General features: G+C 37.6%; 1 protein-coding gene across 1 annotated transcript; it reads left to right on the plus strand.

The window, feature by feature from the left end:
• Positions 1 to 14287: 14287 nt before the first annotated feature.
• On the plus strand, positions 14288 to 15457 carry sc (achaete-scute family bHLH transcription factor scute). Its single transcript, XM_067780014.1, has one exon. It carries the CDS (start codon positions 14288 to 14290, stop codon positions 15455 to 15457), a length of 1170 nt encoding a protein of 389 aa, XP_067636115.1.
• The last annotated feature ends 7526 nt before the right edge of the window (positions 15458 to 22983 follow it).

The following is a 22983-nucleotide window of genomic DNA, read 5'->3' on the forward strand; positions in this document are numbered from 1 at the left end:
CATTACGCATAACCAAAAAAATAATTCTCGAGCCTGCAAAATTTCATTTTTTTTTTTACTTTTTTTTCGACTTTGATTTTTAAGGTTTTCTTCATGACCTACTAAAAAAATTTCATTTGATTGTAAAATTTTCATGTATACCCTGTCCGACCCAAAAATGTCCGCTAAAAACGTTGGCGAAAACAGCTTTTTGAAAAAAAAAAAAAAAAATGTATATGAACATTTTATTAGTAGGTTATGAAAAAAACTTTAAAAATCAAATTCGAAAAAAAGTCAAACAAATGAAATTTCGTAGGCTCGAAAATTAGTTTTTTTGGGTAACCGTAGTGGAACTTTTTTTCCTGAGCCCAAATCTTATCGAAAAATGGCGCGATATCGGTTAACTTTCATCCATACAAATCGACCCATCCTAATGCATATCCTTTGATATTATTTCCGGTCGTTTTTGTACTAAACAATTCTATTTTGCCGCAAATTCAACTCCGTCTGTTAGTTAATTTTCATTTAGAACTCATTTTTATAACGAAATTTGGAAGTTGTATTAACTTATTTTTAAAGAAGGGTTTCCTACAGGCAGAAAAACCAGTTACATGACTTTTTTACCCCAGTATGAGATCTTTATTTTGCAGACTATCGTATTATGTTAATGCTTATCTCAATAGCGTCGATTCTAACTCCTGGCGCATTGTTTAGAATATTGATTTCAGTTTGATCCTACAATATAGTTTTCAGATCAATGCAATGGGGGGTAACCAAATTATGAAACGAACTGCACCACCAGTTTAAGCTCGGAAAGTTGCAAAGCATTCTCAAGATTTTACACTTAAATTCATAACTTCCAATAAAGTTCAGAAAATTACAGCCGAAGTACGGAAATAAAAGTTTAGAAACAGCCAATTCAAGTTCAGAATTTCCATTTCAAATTCATAAAATCACAGTTCAAGTTAAGAAAGTTACAATTCAAGTTCAAACTATACAATTAGACGTCAGAAAAATAAAATGAAGCTTCTGAAATTCCAATTAAAAGTCAGAAAGTTGCAATTAAGATTCACGAAATTACAATTTAAAATCAGAACTTCCAATTGAAATTCAAAAATTTACAATTCAAGCTCAGAAATTCCAATTTAAAAAAAAAAAATAAAAAAAAAAAAATTACAATTTAAATTCAGAAAATTAGAGTTCAGGTTCAGAAAGTGACAATTCAAGTTCACAATTTCCTATTCAATTTCAGAAAATTTCAGCTGCAGTATAGCAAGTTACAATACAAGTTCAGAGTTTTCAATTTAAATTCAGAAAGTTACAACTCCATTTAATATTCAGAAAATTTTAAATATCCAGAAAAAGTCATTTCAAGTTAAGAATCTTCATTTCAAATTCAGAAACTTACAGTTCACGTTTAGAAAATTACCATTCAACTTCAGAAAGTACAATAAAAAATCAGAATTTCCAATTTAAATTCAGAAAGTTACATAAGTTCAGAAAAGTACAGTTCAAATTCAGAATATTTATTTCAAATTCAGAAAATTGGAGTTCAATTTGAGAAAATGACAACTAAAGTTCAGAAAGTTAAAACAAAACTTTAGAATTTCTTCAAATTTAAAATCAGAAACTCGGATTGTAGTTCAGAAATTCCAATTTAAACTCAGAAAATTGCAATTCATATTCAGGAAGTTACAACACAGATTGAAAATATTACAGTTCAAATTGAGAAAGCCACAATTCAAGTTCAGAATTTCCCATTAAAGTTCAGAAGGTTTCAATAAAACTTCAGAATTTCCAATTTAAATTCAGAAAGTTACATAAGTTCAGAAAAGTACGGTTCAACTTCAGAATTTTTATTAAAAATTCATAAAATTGTAGTTCATATTCAGAAAATTACAATAAAAATTCATAATTTCCAACACTTTAATAAAATCTAATTTAAATTCAGAAAACTACAAAACTTCAGAAAAATGCATTTCAAGTTTTCAGAATTTTTATTTTTAATTTAGAAAATTACAATTCAAGTTCTGAATTTTCAACTAAAGTTCAGAAAATTACAGCAGAGGTACAGAAGATTATAATAAAAGCTCACAAAGTTACAATTCAAATTCAGGTAATTACAATTAAATTTCAGAACTTCCGCTTTAAGTTCAGAAAATTACAAAAGTTCAAGTTCAGAATTTTTATTTCGAATTCATAAAAATATAGTTAGTTGAAGTTCGGAAAATAACTTGGAATAGGAAATTTATTTGGAACAGATACCGTTTTTTATGTGAAAAATTTAGTTCTCAACTTAGGGTTAATACTCAGGTTAACGATTTCAACTAAGTCAAAAGATTAACTTTGTCATTGGGAAGTATCGTAGTTTGTTTATGTGCAACCAGCTTTACTTCAGCTCATAGGTATGAATGATAAATATATATTGAGCAAAAGGCGCACCCTACTTGAAACTTCACAATCGTTAATATCCTCAACGAAACAACAACCCCCAAACAATCCTTCTATAAGCGCACTTCAATGCAATAAAATTTGAGAGGTATAGAAAACTAACAAAATCAAATGCAACAAATATAAAAACAAAATAACACAAGTCATAGAGCAATGAGAGTCAACAAAATTAAAAAAAGTAAACCGATCTGACCGAGCAGATGTTTCCAACTTGACCGCATCTAATGTCCTGTGCCACTGGATTGAGGGTACTTTTTCATTCCACACGGATGGGAAATAAACAAAGCCTTTGCAAATACGCATGTTTACAAAGAAAGTAGCCAACACTACAATAAAAACAACAACACTTTAAGCTGAATTAAAAGAATCAAACGTAAATCAGCAGACGAAAGGCGATATTTGGCAATATACAAAAAGAAAAAACCAAGCAGCAGAGATCAATACAACAAATGGCAATGTTAAGGTTTTGGTGTGCGTTGCAATGGCTGATGATGATGGGCAATGGTAGTGGCGGTGGCTACACGAGCCCCGCGGTCAGTGATAGCTATCTAACAGCTGAGAATTGAGCTGGGATTCAATGACCAGAGCAACTGAATAATAAATGGGTTCGCGTATGTGGGCTTTGTTTTTCAAGTTAAATGCGTTAACAGCAAAAATTTTGAACATTGCTAAAATAAAATTGGCTTAGAGCTGAGTTAAGAAGGGCTTAAATTTAAACTAGGCATCTTTTAAAAGATAGTGTGGTATATTTTTTCAGTTCTACACCCAGTAATGTCAGAGTTCACTGTACAGATTAAGGCAGGCATTTTCGGCTTTTAATTTCGTTGGTATGCAACCCTAGGCGACCCGACGTTGTGACCATGCCAAATGGTCATAGCTTCAATTGACTTTGTGGCCCTTTGATGTGGTCATAAGATTAATTCGACCGTTGACCTTATGTCACCCCTACGCGATAAGCATTTTAGGCTTAATGATTCGGGCGCATATCTAGAGACTATGCTCGCCATTTCATTTTCTAGTACTAAAGCATAAACATTTAATGACGTAGTTGTTTTAGTTGTAACCCAAATACCCGCCCCGCTACCGTCGCTTTAATAAAAAACGTGAGAGACTACTTTAACTCCTCTGTTGTTTGACTAACTCCGCTTTTATCCCATATGAGTTAGGAAAGGGGAGAGATTTGCTCTATATGGGTGATCCGATTACTATGAAGTATGAACTAGCGTAAACTCCTAGAGAATGATCAAAGTCGGTTAAACGGAAATCGTGATGATAATGCCTAGTGTCTTTGATGTATTCGATATGCGGGTCACTACACTAGAGATATGGTCATCTATGGAAAAAGTTTCAAAAGTATAGCATGCTTGTGCCTGAGCAGTGCTCTTGACTTTGTCTATGCGGAAACCAAATACTTCCGTTCACCTTCATTAGGTGGTTCTTATGGTAAACAAGAAAAAGCGGCGCCAGTTGGGAGTTGTGTTTCAGGAATGTAGATGCTTTTGGAATTCCCTACTTGTTCTCCCTGGTATAATATTTAAAAGATTATTTTTTATATAGTTTTAGGAAGTTTAGTTTAATTTTTTACTTGCGACCCTATCACTTAGATTTAAGTGCAGCTCCATTAAAATTCATCCCTTACCCAACTAAAAAGCATACCTACCAGCAGTGAAAAAACTACTTTTTTTTTTGGAAACTTTGTTTATATTATTTTTTCCCTCTTAAAAGTGATGTCTGCAGCTTGACTAGCACGTAACTCGTAAATACACCTGCCACGCGCCGTTGCGCCAACAGCGTGCCAAAAACAACAACAGCACACTACATAATCTTTTTATATATTTATGGTAGGGTGGATCATATATTTCGTATTGTGTGAGATAGCTGCTTGGAATAACAGTTTTCCAAATAAATAAAATAAAATAATAATTTGATGTACGTACACAGTTAATAAGTTTGTTTATCAAAGCTTCACAAGTAACTCCATAACATTGACATAAACAATTCAGCTGAACGCTAACCGGGACTTGGAATCAGAGTTGTACCAATATGAGTTTTAAGATGAACATTTAAAAATTGGTTTGTCGGCTCTGCCCTCTGTAATAATTATGATCTTTGAAAGAAAAGACGTTGTTAAAAAATAGGGAGTCCAACGAGGGAATCACGTTTGAGTACAAGCAGCGAAATACCTTTTTCTCAACTTGAGAAACAGCATTTTTTCAAAAAAACGTTTTTCTTGATTGATTAGTTTTTTATTCTACTTAATTGAGGTACTGGGGAGAAACAACGCTAGATACATGAGCTATTTTATTAGTTCTCAACATAAGGTCTAATGTGACTCAAATCTAAATCTTTAATTGGCTGCCACTGCCATTGTTGATTGAGCTATTTAAAAAGAGGAGTGTAAGACGTCTTCTAGCCAGAGTCGGACGTTTAGAATATCCTCAACAGTGTTTTTTCAACTTTTGCCTTACGGGGGTATTCCCGAATTTCACTTGCCTCGACTCAATAACGTTCCCCTAAAGAAGTATACTGCGGAAATCCACCAAATTCCAAAACAGTTTAGTTAAAGCTGGTTCAGGAACATTGCGTACGGGATACTAATATTTTCTACCCTATAGCTTAGTGACCGGGGCTGTCTATTCTAGCTTTACTTGGAAGGCTCCTTGCCTTTTCTGCAGGCCTTAAGCTTTTCATATTGCACTAATAATGGTGCTCTTTATCTTTCCTCTACACTGAAAGAAAAAGAGTGGTAAAATCAACCGAAATATGGGTCAATTCAACCGAAATTTCTGTTAAATTTTATCAATCGCAACAAGATGTTGAATCAACTGCGCACAAATCGTTGATGAACAGTGCCGAGGGGCGACCCCGCTGAGAAAATTTTCTTCTAATTTAAAAACATTATTTCTAAAAATTTTATGTTGTTTTGCCCTGGGTGTGAACCCAGGGTCTTCGGGGTGGTAGGCAGAGCATGCTACCATCACACCACGGCGGCCGCCACATACATACGTAAATATGTGCATACATATAGTACACAGCATACATAAGTACAAAGTAGAGAGCGCAGTGAGCGTAAAATTCTCTTTGAAATTTGCTCATGTATTAACTGTTGATCGCTGTTGAAATGACCAGTGAGATCAGTTGTGTTAACAAACGAATCAGTTAGATGGATTAATCGGAATTTTACGGAATTTTTTTTAACGTAAGAGCGTCAATTTCTCTTCTGTTGAAATGACTAAACTAATTTTTTTGCTTGACAAAGAACTTGGTCGAATTAACCATAATTCGATCAATTTCACCGAATCTCCGTTAAGTCGAAAACAACAGAACCGGTTTGTTGATTTTACTAGCACCACATCTTTCAGTGTATTTTTTCACTTAACAATAGAGTCGAAATTTCTCAAGTGGGCAATTTTAAAATCGATTGTCTCAGTTTTCATTGATTAATATGGTTTTCAATCGGTTTGGAGGTAAAGACGATCTCGCCTAAATATTTTTGCAATACATTTTTTTTACATTAGTTATTAACAGTTAGAGTTTTTGATCATGTTATTATCATATTATTGTAAAAAATTAATAACCCCAGAACGGTTTATCGAGACTTGAAGTTTTCTACATCAAAATTTTCGCCAGTTAATATAATTTGCCGTAAACAATTTGATATTTAAAACAAATTATTATTTTGCCAAAAGGATCATGTTTGTTTTATATAATTAAAAATTAATAAAAGTTCTCAGCCTGCGAGGAAATTTTAAGACATTTCATTCAATTCAACAATCCTTTAAAAAAATTTTGGTAAAAAAGTCATTATTTTGCATTAGGTCAAAAGTTATAAATCAACCACCAAATTTTGGTCACAAGATGACTCAACGCGCGAGCATCAAAACGTGCTCGCAAAATAATAATTTGTTATAAAAATAAATTTTTTTATAGCAAAGTATATTAATTGATGAAAATTTTGATGTAGAAAACGTTGACTTTCGATAAACCGTTCACGAGTAATAACATGATCAAAAACTCTAACTGTTAATAACTCTTGTAAAAAAAAAATTGTTTGCAAAAATATTTTGGGGAGATGGTCTTTACTATTAAAAACCGTATTAATCAATGAAAACTGCGACAATCGGTTTTAAAGTTGCCCACTTGAGAAATTTCGACTCAATAGATTGTTTAGGTTTTGGTTATTTCCTTGGTAGGGTGACATAAGGCTAACCGCCAAAATGCCAATTGACGATATGACTACTTCAAATGGCCATGTGATTAACTGCCATGTGACCACATCAAATGGTCATAAGGTCAATTGACTTTGTGACCTTTCTTAATTTGAGTTTATTTCCATTTAGGAAATTTCCGTTGAACCTTTTGGCCAATGCGGGAAAAAGGCTATAAACATGTACAAAAAATTAAGCCCAGAAGATTAGCCGATATATTATTCTTATTTCAATAGAATCCTCCCGTATCTGCTTTTAAGATCCTTTTTTTATGGAAAGTAGCATCGCAGGCAATTTTTCATTCCAATTTTTAGTTGAGTAAGTTTTTATCTAAGAAAGGACCTCATTGAATGATTTTTTACCGTATGCCAAAATTTTTATTTTAAAAAAAATTCTTTTCATTCGACTGAAGTTCACTGAACGAAAACATAGCGAAGAAGTATAATATTTAACACGTGTAGGTGGCAAAAAAACTTATTGACCTTATGGCCACTTGACAAAGAAAGGAGCTGACTTTATGACCATTTCTTAAAAGCATTTGAAATGTGAAGTTGTGAACCTTTCATATCGTGATAGCTTTAACTGCAATTTGAAGTGGTCACAAGGTCAGTTGATGTTATGGCCGTTGACCTTGTGTCGCCTAAATTCCCCATATTATGTTTTATTTTTGATAAATAACCGATACGATGCCGATTTGCTACTTTGCACTTTTCTACACGAATAAGGACCACCCTTATAGTACACTTAGCCTATGCAAACGAAAGTATGCGTGAACAGCGGAACTGTTGCTTGGCCGTTGGTTTGCTTGGCGGCTGCAACAACAAAAAACAAAACAATCAACACTATTATTATTTTATTTAGCACAAGCACGCAAGTTTCTTAAAACGAAATTTGTTAGTGTGAAAGTATGTTAAAACGCTTTGCATTTAATTAAAATATTAAATGAAATCTACGATCAAAATAAAAAGCTGGCGCGGTCGATCCTACGAACTATTACAATGATCAGCATTAGCCCTGCACGACACAGGAATCAGCGAACGTGGATATTTTAAATCAAATGTGATAAATTATTATAAGACAGGGGCCTCTCATTTGAATTTGTATAACAATGTTTTTTTTTTATGCCGTTTTTAACTTAGTATTCGCTATTTTTTATAATTTTGTCTCTGTTCGTTTTAATTTCAAAATTTTTCCACTATAAGCTACCCTCAATTTTTTACAACGATGTATGTACGTATGTAATAATTTGCCAGGACTCGCACCCTAAGCGTTGCCCTTGATTTTTATGCCGTGTTGCATGTGTGCCACATACTCTTAACAACTCGTTTCTGTTGCTTGTGTTGTTTGGGTCAACCTTTAACTTTTTGCTAATTATTATAGAAATTTTGTTTATAGTTTTTTCCCCGTGTTTAATTGCATTTTTAGTCCCATTATTACCTGTTCGGCATTGGGTTGTTGAAAGGACGTAGCGTAGCCGTTGCACGTGGCAAACACGCCCGGAAGTACACTTTCATGCTTACAGGCATATATAATTGCTTGTCGTAGGACTTGGGCAAATGAGCTAAAAATTATTCATAAAAATTTACAGTGCTTACACTTGCTAATGAGGGTATCCTAGCAACCCAAATATTGATGTATGTGAAATATTTTTTCAAATAACCGCTGGGCTTGGTGGCTAGGGTGGCTACCCCTGCGATAAGAGCTGTGATCTTTAGCTTTTCCTCGAAAGTAAGTGAACCCATAATTTTGCTTGTCATAGCGTAGTCTATCGCAAAGATCGAAGCTACTATGCATTATAAAAAGTATTGCCTTGAAAAGCGATGTCGTTTTCTAGTCAGGACAAAGAATTGCCACAGGCAGTTTTCGAGAATTTTTATCCCATTTTCATCCCAGCCGCTGCTGAAGTGGCATTTTGTATATAACGTAATCTATCCTTCAGATACGCCTCTCAAGCAGCATTCTTTTAACTTTTCATCAGCATGCTGAGAGTTAGCCGATCTGATGAGCAACACAGTTTTATATTTATGTATACTGGCTCTCCATTCGATTGTAAAACAATTAGAGGGGTCCCTAGAATACAAAGAGTATGCTCTGGGTGCCTTTCTAGACATCGAGGGGGCTTTTAACAATGTCTTACCGGGGGTAATCGAAAGAGCTCTGATGGGTTTAGGAGTCGAGGCGGCTCTGGTTGAATTTATTAGCAAACTTCTATGCGGCAGAATTGTCGCAGCGGAGTGGGGAGGGGCCATAATTAAGAGGAAGGTGTGCAGGGGTACGCAACAAGGGGGGTGTCCTATCTCCTCTCCTCTGGGTTGTGATACTCAACGATCTTCTTGTGGAGCTGGAAGCCAATGGTTGTCGGGTGGTTGCCTATGCAGATGACCTCGCTATCCTAGTCAGAGGCAAATTTTTGGGCACCGTGAGCGATTTTCTGCAGGGCTACCTGGATACTGTGGCTAGGTGGGCTGAATCATGTGGATTGGCAGTCAACCCGGGAAAAATGGAATTGGTTCTTTTCACAAGGAGATATAAGTTGCCCGGTTTCAGAACTCCCTCGATTGGAGGGGTACCGTTGGTACTTTCTGATAGGGTTAAATATTTGGGGATTGTTTTGGACAAGAAACTGTCCTGGAAACCCAATGTGGAAGATCGGGCCAGGAAGGCCGCCATTGCCTTGTACTGCTGCAGAGGGGCTATCGGAAAGAGATGGGGACTCTCGCCAAGAGTAGTACACTGGCTTTATGAGATGGTGGTCAAACCGATTCTGCTATATGGGGTGCTGGTCTGGTGGAAAGCACTGGACACGGCGAGCACCTCCAAAATGTTAGTGTCAGTGCAACGGACGGCGCTGATCGGTATCAGTGGTGCTCTCAGAACAACACCTACCTTGGCACTGAACGTCATTCTGAACATATACCCAGTAGATATTGCGGGAAAGGCGGCCGCGGTAAGGTCGTTGGTCAGGCTTCGTGGTATGGGATATGGACTTTCTGACCACGGACACTCTAGCCTTCTTACCAGTTTCGACTTTATCCCGGACAGAATAGACTATTGTATGCCGATAACTGCTCCCTATACAAGCTTCACCCAGTCATTCCAGAGAGAGAGGAGTGGCGAAGAGGAATTATCTGGGGCATGGGACCGGTTAACTTGTTCACGGATAGGCCGAAGCTGGATGGAAAGGTTGGTGTGGGAGTCTTTTGTGTGCTACTACGGTTAGGGAATGTAACATATACTCTGATAGCCAAGCGACTATCAAGGCCTTGAGCTCAACTACAGTGCGATCGAGGGTGGTCTGGGAGTGCCTGACCTCGCTTGCGATTGCATCGAATTATTTTACAATTAAGATTATCTGGGTTCCGGGCCATAGTGATATCCTGGGTAACTGTCAAGCAGATATCTTAGCCCGCATCGGTACAACTGAACCAGATGATGATGGCTGTAGGGATTTCGGGACCCCCTGGTCACCTGTGGATTGCTCCTCCATAGCTGGGCCTCGAGTCAGCTCAGCAAACGTTGGGCGGACACCACGCCTTGCAGGGTAGCAAGATGTTTCTGGCCGAAAGTGGATGGCAGGAGGCCTGCTGAAATAATTGGGTTCACTAACGCTCACCTATCAATGGTCATTTTGACAGGGCACTGTCTCATGGGTATCCAAGCGGTACGTCTCAATATACTGGAAACTCCATCCTGCTGCAGCTGTATGGAGGATGATGAGGTGGAATCACCAAATCACTTTATGCTTAATTGCTTAGCTTTTGCCAGAACTAGGAGAAAGTACTTCGGTCGCGACTCACTTGGATCTCCCGAGGATTTATCCAAAGTTGAGATCGGTATCAGTCGGAGCCTTATCGTTGCTACCCAACGATTCTCTAAGTAGCTAGATCTAAGTCACCGTTATTTTTGGTGTATGTGGTATCACAACGGACCTTCGTGTTGTCCAAGTGAGCTATCCTTATCAGGGCAGCTACCACCTAATCTATCCTATCCTATACTGGAATAGATTTGCTAACTCGATCAGCAATCAGATTTCTGTGCCTATCTGGAGTTTGTCTACTCTAAGTACCTCCGATCTAATGTGTTGTTTCCAGTTAAATAATCTGTCACACCATTACGAGGAAATGGCGTCAGGTGACCCATATCACATTTATTTACATAAGACAGAGAAAGTAGATGTATTATTCAATCCGTAATGCCTATGGCGAGTAAGAGAAGGAGGTATAATGATGATCTGTATGAGGTTTATGCAGATATGAAGATAGTGCAACGAATAACAGCCCAAAGTGTTCGCTGTTTACGTCATGTTATGCGAACGATCGAAGACGCTTCGGCCAAGAAGTACTTCAGTCTACGCCGCATATTGAAAGCAGAGAAAGGGGAGACCTCCACTGAGTTCAGGGAGGCCGGTAGAGGAAGACGTCATCTCCCTTTGCCCCTCCTTACTGGCGTGAGTAATGGAGAAACAAGGATAGCTGGCGTAACCTGTTAGCCAAAATCTCTTAGGCGGTTGAGCGCCAGTTAATAATGATGATGTAAGACAAGCGACAGCTTTATCTTGCCTTTACTCACTACGCCGAGCTCTTGTCCCATGACTTTCATTAAAACAGTATACAACTGATGTCCTAAGTGATGTTAAGTGCGCAATCTATTACCTATGGTGACCCTTAATTTTGAGGTACTTTCCGAATGTCGATCAGGATAAGGCATAAACAGTAGCTTGGCAACCAGTGGTATTAACCCCAGTGCTCTTAGGGAGCTAAGAATATACCCGTGGCAAGTATTCCTGTCGTAAGAGGCGACTAAAATACATGAATGATTCAAATGATTTTCAGCGCACTTAATAGCTTCTTCAACCCAATTGCCAACCTCACCTATTCGTGGCGAATAAACTTTCTTTAGCAGCCGAGGCTGTGGGAACTGTGGGTGGAGGTGGGATGGCCTAGAAGGTTCAATGTGGTCATAAACATCGATAAAAATCCGGAAAACCTTCGGGGAGCGTATATTCCGCTCAACAACAACAATAACCGCAAGAATAAAATGTTTCATATTTTAGAGGGAGTTGTACAAAGCTTGCCAGAGTCCGTTCACTCGGCTTGTTTTAGAGATTTTGTCTGACATTATGAAAGACTTCCTCTAAGTCAATGAATATTAACAACATCCTTCTTTCAATCTTAGTTTTAATGACGTTGTTCGAACAAACCAAGAAACCCCATCAAGAAAGAGTACCCATCTTATAAATAAACTCCGTTCTCTTTGCGTCGTGAGTCACTGCTTTTAACATGAGGCTTGATCTCCTCAGCTGAGGATACGAACACAATATGTGCTCCACTATTTCACACTACAACCGGCACTTGTTTCCTAAATTTGTATTATACTAGCATTGCCTCTCGATTTTACTCTGTCGTTAACAGTACAAAATAATAAGATATTGGTTTAATGATTTCCTCTGTTAGATGACGTTCTCCAATTCCATGTACAATAGCTTAAGAAGGAATATACTTAAGGCGGGACTTCAGTGTGGACGCAAAGTCAGATACTGTGGAAAATGGGTCGCCAGAAACTGGTAGTGATTGCAATTTCGCATACGCATCCAAACGCAGTTGTAATATGAAATACGAACCCCAACTTTAAAAATGAGAGAAGCGCTTGGACCCGCGATTATTGAATAACAAGAAGATTCATCGCCTCACTAGCTTGCGAGTTTGGAATTCAGCATATCGTTTTTTATGATAAAATTTTCTTTCCCCGTGGGGAATGGAAGTGTAGCACGGCTGTCGGGACTGGAAGTGGCAAATGAAATGGTGCTAGGAAGGCCCTGGTTGGTCCAGAAGGACGCAGTTGATTTATAATATTGGTCTTGGATTTTGATAGAGTTTTTTGGTTTTGTCATCGAGCTAACTTCTGGTTGCACTATGAATATATTCAGTCTGTTTTAAGTGCTCACGAACCGACCAGTTCAATCTCGCTTGAATGCTTGAATGGGTGTGTAAGTGAACTAAAGGTGGTTGGAGCATAAATAAGCCCAAAGAAGCTACAACATAAGCGAAACTCTTTGCACTAAATCAGAAAATTGAACTAAGATTTGTCAGTTCAAGCGTTTTTTTTTTTGGAACAGTGTGCTTTGTGACTACAGATTCACAGTCACAGCAATTTTTATGTGTGACTGTGACTGAACGTTCTACGCTATCACAGATGAAATCATAGCTCTCGTCGCTTGTGAACAACTATACTGTGAATTAATTCATCGGTGACTTTTTAGGCGACTTAGGGCAGTCAGAGGTTAATTGGATCTGATGAGATAACCTTTGATTGTGAATAGTAGATATTCGAATGATTTACTTAAATAAAGTGAAACCAGTGGACAAACCTCAACCTTATATTGAATATGCAATTATAGAGATACGCTTGTTTGAGAACCGCGTCTTAAGCAGATTTCACACCGTGCTGTTCAAACATCGAAGTGAAGAGTGTTTTTAGTAGAGCGCCCAAATAGGAGATCAAAATGAAATTGAAAATTAGTGGTGGCTAATCTCAATCAAAATTTGCATTTTTACGTAAATCTTTGAAAGATATCCACTGCATTGCCAAAGGAATAGAAAACCCCGATCCATACATGCATGTCTTTTAAAATCTCAAGGAGTACTAAATACTCCCAATCATACATGCAGAATCAGAGTCAAATTTAAAAGCTGTGTGCACTACAAAATCTCAGGTAATAACTCAATATGAGCAACCCAAAGCATGAGAGTAGCTAGCAAACCATTCCACTAGCTAACAAAGGAGCATTTCTGCACGTTTACGTTCTCCAAGTGCAAACGCAATTTAAAACCAGGTTGGGAACAGATTTTTTGGATTTGCTATTCAAAACAAGTCACGGTCAATCTCAAATTAAAGTCACTCATCTACTCATGCATAAGCAAAAGAGAACGAAGAATGCCATTGTCAAAGTCATATCAATTTATATATTTTTTTACCTGAGCAAGAAAATTACTCGACTGATAAGCGGCAATTTTGCCAATGAGTGTCAAATGGGTGTATCAGTGAGCAATCAAACCATAGCGAGAATATGTGAGGTGATCGTGAGAGGTACTGATATTTTTAGGAAAGAGAATGATCGTAAAGGGAACAATTTTTGATAACAAACTAAATGCAAAGAGTGTTTACCACTCAACTCGTTCAGATACTTGTGAGCTCGCTTGCTTGTGAGCTGCAGATGCTTCCTGTCATTGCTGCGTAGGGATATGCATGTTGTTATGGTTCAGTTCGTTTTACCTGTTTAACAAGTTGGTCACCACAGCGCCTGATAAATGTTTACGCTGAGTGCGCTGAGTGTATTTTCACTCTGCTCTCAGAGGCGCGTATGCAATGGTAATTTGTTTGTTGAACTATGTGGTGGCTACCTTAACAACGACAACGAGCAGGAGTTAATGCTTGAGTGCAGTACAAAATGCAAAGGTTTAGGACGAAGGGACTCATTCTTGTGCAAGGTGTCATAGGATCAAGTTCAATTCTTTTTAAGAAATCGCGAATTTTGATAAGTAATTTTTTTTATATCAAAACAATATAAATTTTCGGCGCAGTTAAGTGAACGCTCAAAAAAAAAAAAACAATTAAAAATTGAGTTTCAATTAAAAAAAAATTTTGTTCAGATGGCGAACATGTCAAGCGTAGTTTTTGGTACAAATAATTCAAAATCCAACACTTTACCGCTGCAACAATATAATAAAATTACTAACAATTTAAACAACAAAGCGACGCAATCAAAGCAACAAATAAACGCTGCTATAAAAATGTTTAAATATCAAAATATAGCGCCAGCGCCTACAACTGCTACGCCAAATACTACAGGCGCTGAGATAAAAACGCGTAAATATACGCCGCGCGCTCCAAGCACTGGTGGCGGTCCCTATAGCGTCGATCAAACGCAATCTGTGCAGCGACGCAATGCGCGCGAGCGCAATCGTGTGAAACAAGTGAACAATAGCTTTGCGCGCTTACGTCAACACATACCACAAACGATTATTACCGATTTGTTGAAAGGTGGTGGGCGTGGTCCACATAAGAAAATTAGCAAAGTGGATACGTTACGTATCGCAGTCGAATATATACGCCGCTTGCAAGACTTGGTAGATGGTTTGAATGGTTGCGGCGGCACTAGTAGTAGCGCAACACAAAAATATATTAGCGCGCGTACCAGCAGCGCCAACACACTTTTGGTGGCGACCGCCACAGACAACAATACTACATCGAGTAATAGTTCATATAGCAGCAGCAGCGCTGGCAGTGGCAGTAGTAATTTAAGCTTAAATGGCGCGCCATCGCCAGCGCGCAACTCAACGCAAGCGAGTAATCTTGCAGCTGCAGAGCAATTGTATTTTGCTAGCGCCGCCAATAGCGCGTTGAATACAGCTTACCAACAGCAGCAGCAGCAGCAACAACAATCACAACAGCAACAGCAACAATTTACCTCAGCGCTTTTAACTGCCGATGCTTTGCAAGCGTTCTCACCATCGCAAACACAAACACAGCTTGATATTGGTTGTACCTCGCCTACCTCATCGTTCAATTCCAGCATGTCGTTTGACTCGGGCACTTTTGTGCATTCACCTGCGCCACAGGAACAATTATCACCGTTGCCACATGCCACAGTTAGCGATGCACAACAACGCATCAACGCTGATAATAATGCGCATGCGCAGATTGATGCTAATTTACAATTGAAATTTGAGCCATATGATAGCTTCAACTTGCATGAGGAGGATTGCGCGCCTGATGATGAGGAAATACTCGATTATATATCGTTGTGGCAGGAACAATGAGTGTTGCAATTAATTTAATTAAAATAAGAATTTTACAAGTGTCGAAATATTCAGGGATAAAGTTGCCAGTGAAATGATTGAATGTTACATTTTTTAATTTGCGTTTTTGTTAAGCGTGTTTTTATTTTACAATTAAAATTTACTCAGTTACCTAGTCAAATTAGTTAAATTTGCCAACATTTTTTTACCTAAAAAAAAATTTTATTGTATGTAATTGAAATTGCTGTAGTTGTGTGCCTTGATTGAAAATTAAGTATGTACATGGAGAGAAATGACTACTTTTGAATCGTACTCAATTAAGTTAATTAATTTTAAGTGCTAATGGAAGACAATAAATAGCGTTAGTTAAATTAAGGAAGCAAACCACCGGAAGACACTAAATTCAATTAAATTTAAGGCTGAATAAAAATACTGATTTTTTTTATTATAATAATTTTAGTTTTTAAATGTTAGCTTGCATAAGTTTTAATCAAAAAAGTGAAGAATACAAGTGAACAAAAATAGTAAACAAAAAATTTCTTTTTAATCTGCTTTTTGATCTTAGAACAGTGGTAAGTATTTGGAGTCCTACCATACAAGTGAATACTTAGTGCATGTGACATTCCCTAAATTCGATACCAAAAAATATATATGAGACCGGAGTGATTTACTTAAGTATTCGTAGAAAGCTCAAAAGTTAATACCTTTTTTAGACACTGAATTGCTTACTTAATTGGCGCTTAACCAACTCTATTTGTTAAAGACATTGGAGAAAATATACAAAATTTACACACGGCTCAGATTCACTCCTTCATCAGCCACGCTTTTGGGAGCTGAGTTTTGAGCTAGTAATCTCCAACATTCATACTTCATACTGGCGTAAATGCAGATGCCTCAATCCACTCAGCCATATGAATGCTCCGCTGAACGCTTTGTAACTTTTCTGGAAGTATTGCTTTTCCGTTGCTATTCCCTTTTATGCACAACTGGGAACATACGTACATATAATATATGGTTTTAGTCCAAATTGTGTGAAATATTTTTAGGTGCGCTCAACAGAACTTATTATAATTGAATTTAGTGCGTTATAAGCAATGCTTAACCATTTAAGCGGTTTGCCGTCAAAACAGCCACGTCAGCTGCTTCTTGCTAACTGTTGCCAATTAGACGTCCTCTTCCTCTGCTTCCCAAATAAACGAAGTCTTTTACTATTTCAAAATTATCGCTGCTAACAGTGGGGTGTTTGTAAAGGCGCAAATGCGCTGACCCTGTAAAAACATCATTAATAAGTTTCGAATAGCTCGGTGAGGTTCTTCCCAATTCTTTCTGAGCAGATGTTGTTGGTCAAAGTTATTTTGTACAGCCGTGTACGTTTTGCGGGGAAACCTAATTCAGACATAGGGGCATTTAGGCATCTCCTTTGGGTACCGTAGATTAAAATCGACGAAGAGGTGATGTGCGTTAATTATTTTTTTGCGTTTTTTTTTCAAGATTTGGCGTATAGTAAAAACCTGAAGCCGCACTGATAACAGCCAATCAGCCTATTCTCAGTTGGCTTCAACCTCGCCCACAATAAACTTGACAAGACCTCAGGAGACTCATTGCGCAGTAGTTGGCGCAGATCCCCCCTTTTGGACTGGGAAAAGAAAACTTATATTCCAATCGTCGTCCACTCGTTCAACCATATTTTGCTTAGAAGTTCATGTCTAAACTTCTCGCCACCGTATTTGAATAGCTCCGTAGGCAATTCATCAGCGCCCGCGACTTTGTTGTTTTTTAATCTGGTTATCGCTATTCTTACTTCGTCATAGTCTAGTGGGAGAACACTTATTCCATCACCATCGATGGTAGGCTCAGGTTTATCATCTTCACTGTGCGTTTCATCGCTCTCTCCATTTAACAGCACAGAGAAGTGCTCCCTTCATAATCTAAGCACCCTTGGGACACCGGTTACCTGGTCGCCCTTTTCGTTTTTGCAGTAGTTTGCCCCAGGCTTAATAACTTCTGTCTGTCACCGGATTATTTGATAAAATTTGCTACTTCATTTCTGGTGACTAGCAGCTCAAGCTCCCTGCACTCTCGTCTTTGTGTCTCTACTTTTTCCTCCCTATAAAGGTATCTCCTTTCTCTTTTCAACTCGCGGCAGCGTTAACTCACTTTTCGTCTTGCGTTCGATTTTAAGGTGATATATCTGACCCGGTCTATGAGAAGGTGGCTTATGACTCAAAAAAAAATGTTTCCACTTTTTTTCTGGTTTCGATAATTTTTGAGACGCTCTTTCACGTGGTGAAAACTAGAAAGTCCTGACTTGTTTAGAAGTGTACTAAAAATGTAGAGAAAGAAGAGCACAAATGAAAGACGATGAAGCCTTTGGTTCCCTCGTTGCCACTTTGGTGGCTGGTGAAGCATCCTCAGATTTTTTTGATAGCATTTTTTTCGATGGAAATGGAGCGAAAATATCGGTCAGAAACTGGTTTGTGCTTTGCCTTTTGGGCATGACTTTTCATAATGCAGAAGAAAAACTACTAAGAAACTGAAGAAATGCATTGTTTATCTTTAACAGCTGTTTCTCGCAATTTCTTTTTTGAGTCATAAACCACCTTTTCTTAGACCGGGTCACATACATCTTTATGTTTAAACATAACTTATGCTGGCTATGACCATATTTTGGGCACCGGCGAAGTCGATCACGGGAGGTTTTATTGTGAAGGCTGAACTTTCCGACCGTGGGGCCAAAAAAATCTGCTTTATCTACTTTAACCCTTGTAAATAGATTGTTCCTTGTAATGTTCCTTGCCAATAAAAAAAATCTAAATGATGCCCTTACGCAGCCTGCAAGCGTTTTTATGAATTGACGAATGTTTCTAGAGAATTTTACTTTATACCTTCAAAAGTATTTTGTCTGCATACAAAATAAGGCGCACTTTACTTTTCACTAGCTGAAATAATAAAAGCTGCATTCTGTGGACCCCTAAATATTAATTAATAAAACTGTAATGTTAAACATGCATAGCACAATTTCATATCAATTTTCATCAAGCATTTAGAAGTTTTATTAAATTATGCCTGGAACCATCACGCACACATATCTACCTATAAGGTCATGTCAATGCAGCCAATTTAGGGGGCGAAAAAACATTTTGCTTTATAAAAATAAGGGTACTCATTCAAACTCGTATATCGTGTAAGATAAAGCAACTGTCCAGCCGCTCATGTGCAACACGTCTCCGGATGGTCGCCTAATTAAAATACACAAACTGAAGAAACTGCAGGCATGACACTACACTGCGGTCAGAACTGTCGGGAAGCCTCCTTATGATACCTGAGCATCATTTCAATGATGAGACGAAGGTAATCTCTACAAAGAAATGGAACGAAATGCTGATCAGGTTCTTTCAATCAAACTCACATAATCTCGATCTGGATACTGTTGGCTGGGATTTGTCCACGTCGTAAATTGGGTTGCCGATCACTAAGCCAATCAATAGTGCCAAGTTAGGCTAGGCAAACACAAACTGAAAGACTTGGAAGATTGTAGTAAATTTTAAAGCATAGCTCATCTACGGAAGGGCCGGGTCCTATTGGCAGTACCGTGTAGTTATCAGCATACGAAACAATGGTAACTCCTGCTGGTGAGAAAGAGAACTTCAAGATATAGAAATTGAAAAGAAGTGGTGATAGGACGCCACTCTCAGTTACCCTTGTTTAATTCTATTGGTTTGTGTGTTGCGCTCCTAAACTGAGCCGATGCCTGTTAACAACACAAATAGTTTGCGGTCCACCATCTCAAATTAGCTGAAAGAGTGCAACGTCCCTTTAATCTTGCAGTAATGTGATTTGATTGTGTCTAAAGTTTTAACCGGCCTAACGGAGCAAGTATTGGTTCAATTCCTAATTTATTTGAGTATTAATTAGCATTAGCGCGTCTGTGTTTTATTGTTTTCGAAAGCCATGCTGGTGGTTGGCAAGTCGGATATTTGCGGCTGTCGTTGCTATTGTAGCGATAAAGACACTCACCGAAGGTTTCGGGTAGTGTTATCGATGTTGGGGTTCTTTGGCGGATATAGATCCGATACGTTCCGGTAACAAGCCGCATTATGATACTAGTCAGACCGTCTCGGGACCACATTGAACCCTGATTGGCAAGGCTTTTTTTTACATCGGCGTAATTTTTTAAACAGAGCGATAGATACTTTGTCATTTTTGGATTTGAGAGTTTACTCTGATGTTAGGGCGGTAGCTACAAGGGCAGCAAGAAACAAAGGGGATGTATGTGATTGTAATTTCTGGATCATGATCCATGACCGTTCAAGATATTAGCCCGTCTGCCGGGACAAATTTATAGGTGTTGAATTGCCGCCTCCACTTTCTCCGTGGTAGAACAGAAACACGTAACTCTTACTCACGCGCTTTTGTCTTGCTATGGATTTTCGGAATCCCGAGGATAAACACTATTACGACTTCAATCCGTCTTTTTCTCATTTTTAAGTACCTTAAACTCAAATAACAAAAAGTAACTTAAAATGTATGAAGCCTTAAAATTGGTGCACGACAAAAGCAAGCAACTTTTAAAGAATCCCCGTTATTGCTGCACATATTGTACTTTTGGTCAAAAAATTACCACAGGCAATTTCTCCAATACCAATGATGGACGGTTGGCGCAATGGTGCTCAAATGGCGGACGAGGTGATACATGTGTACACAGATGTTTCCAAAGTAGTGGAGGGAGTAGGGTCTGCGGTATACTGTGCTGATCCGGAAATAAACAGATCCTACAGGCGGCCGGATTACTGTAGCGTTTTCCAATCCCGTTAACTTTTATATTGACAGTCAAGCAGCAATTAAGGCAATAATCTCGCATAGCACAGCATCTAAATGCGTGTTAGAGTGTAAGCAGTCCCTGAAGAGAATCAGGACAGGGAGACGCATACATCTATATTAGATCCCAGGGCATATGGGAATAGATGGGAATAAAAAAGCGGATGAACTAGCTAAAAAGGGCGCATCCATTGAAGCTTGCTCCGTAGACGTACCAATTAGACTGGTTGAAATTAAGCGAAGGCGAGGCAGGAAAGGCGTGGTTCAAGCGCAGGGTTGTAAAGTGTCGAAAATTATGTGCAGGTCTTACAACCTTAGACTAACAAAGTTGCTTCTATCATTAAAAAAAGAGGACTGTATGCCCATGACGGGCATTCTGACTAGACACTGCCTTCTGGCGTCACATGCCTTTAAATTAGGCTTGGTCAGTGATAGCAGATGTAGGAAGTGCGGGCTGGAGGAGGGAACGATCGAGCACGTTCTGCCCTGCGCTTTCCAGGCTAAGACTCCAGCTATTAGGAGTGATACAGCTGTCATATCTAGAAGCAGCAAGTGGCTTAAATCCTAGGAAGCTTCTATTATTCGCCAAGAGTACGGAGTTATTTTATAACATAGGTCCTGGTTTTTGATAGGGTTTTTCAGTTTGATCGTTAAAACAAACTTCTGGTAACACTACGGACTTATTCAGTATATGTGAGGTCCAAATGGACCGGCCAGTTCAACCTAACCTAACATTCTCAAATACCCTTAGACGCTCCACCAAAAGTTTCATTGCCCAATCGGTGATGGACTCTGAAATTTCGTCATTTTAAAAATATCTGACGTTACATGCTTTAATTAAAGCACAACAAATTTAAATATATGTCATAATGATTAGTAATAATTATTGTTTAAAGTTGTTTATTGTTTAAATATTCAATGTTCGATGAGTTCCATAAATTACAATTAATAGTTTGGTAGTGAAAATTAGATAATTAATTTGGATTTGAAAATATTCAACTTAAATAGCTCAATTTAAATGACACGACTTGTACTACTTAACGACCGACGATTCTCTCTTCGGCTTTCAAATTGAACGACTGGATAACGACTTGACTTCTTGATTTCAATGACACCAATAACTGGAGTGCATGGCCATTATCCGAGTATTGCAGGGCTGCCACCCTTTTACATGTATGAAAAAAAATGTTGTGGTATAATTTCATAGAGCTTAAGTCCAAGTTACGGGGTTTTGTTTTGACATGAAAAATTATTTTATACGAAATGCTAAAAACATGTCATTTTCTAGGTGCGCAACTTTACTTTTTAATAAGTTAATCCAAAGCTAGGAATCAAAAATGTTATCCCCTTATACATAAAAAACTCTAGAATTTAAGCTATCCAAACTGATAAATGTCTTTGAAATAGATTGATATTTGAGGGAGATATGGACTTCTACGCAAATCCTTAATTTCCTACAATTTTAAAAAAAATAGTTACATGTTTTTGTTCTATAACGGAAGATTTCCTCTCACTATCTTTTTTTTTAACGTTATAACTGGTGCAAGCATACCAGGGCCGACCTGAAATAGCATTTCTAGAACCACAACCAGTTTAAGCACTGAATTTTTGTAATAAGTTTTATTGTTATTATTTATCTAAGCATTGCATATATATAAGCGTTAAAATGAATACCCTTAATCACTGATGCCATATAAATTTATTTGTTTTAATTTTTTTTGTATTTACTCTTCAACCGCTTGCCAATTAAAGTAAATTATCGGCTATAATGCCATATACTAATAGTAGTCTATATATATGTAAATACCTGGCTACCAATAATACAGTAGTGAATACTGCGGTAGTTTTATTATTGTTCTAGTCTTCTTCACTTGTAAATTTTTATGACTCTTAAGCTTGCGGATATATCACAAGCTCAGCTGCATAAGCTTACAATAGCTTCTAGTATCCTCATACCTACATACATATATGGATGTATTTAGCGTCTTCATCTTAGACTTAGCATTGCATAAAGTGTCATAAAGTAGTTCAGCATGCATTTAATTCTAGCCATTATAAAGGCAAAAGGAGCAGGGGCGCATATGCCTTTATAATTGAATGCATAAAATATGTAAAATACTTCTTTGCCGATGGGCAAATGTTGTTTTATTTGCATGTCGATATCTTATTTTTATTTTTTTGTTATTTGTATGCACTTAAGGAAATATTTGATTTTTTGTCTTATGATGCCGTTTTCGTCCGTTCTGATTCTTTTACCTTCTTTTTTTTGTATTGCTTCGATCCTTTGCAGCTAAAGTTGTACAGTTTTGTTGTTTGTGCGGATGTAAATGTGACAGGATATTTGCATTGCTAAAAGTATTGAATGCTGTTTTCATTAACAGTTATGAGCTATCGTTTGTTTATGGAAGATGATTTTTAGATTTTATTTGTTTTACTGTTTATTTTTTTACAAAATTTTGCTGTGTTGTTATTTGATATCACCGCATGACAAAAATAAATATATCTCAAATTTACAGATTTTGAACTAATAAACAAGCAGAAGCAAAGAATAAATCCTATACAAAATTTTGTTCCGGTTTCGATTTTGCAAAGTGCTCCCTTTCTTGTGGTACTGTACATTGCTGCAAATTGTTCTTCATGAGTTATCACGTAGGCGAATTTTCAACACATCGGCTCACTTCTTGTGGATTTTCCTACTTTAAATTATCTGTGATTATCAATGCAATAAG

This window comes from Eurosta solidaginis, chromosome 4 (genome assembly GCF_040869045.1).
Source record: "Eurosta solidaginis isolate ZX-2024a chromosome 4, ASM4086904v1, whole genome shotgun sequence".
Lineage (NCBI taxonomy): Eukaryota > Metazoa > Arthropoda > Insecta > Diptera > Tephritidae > Eurosta > Eurosta solidaginis.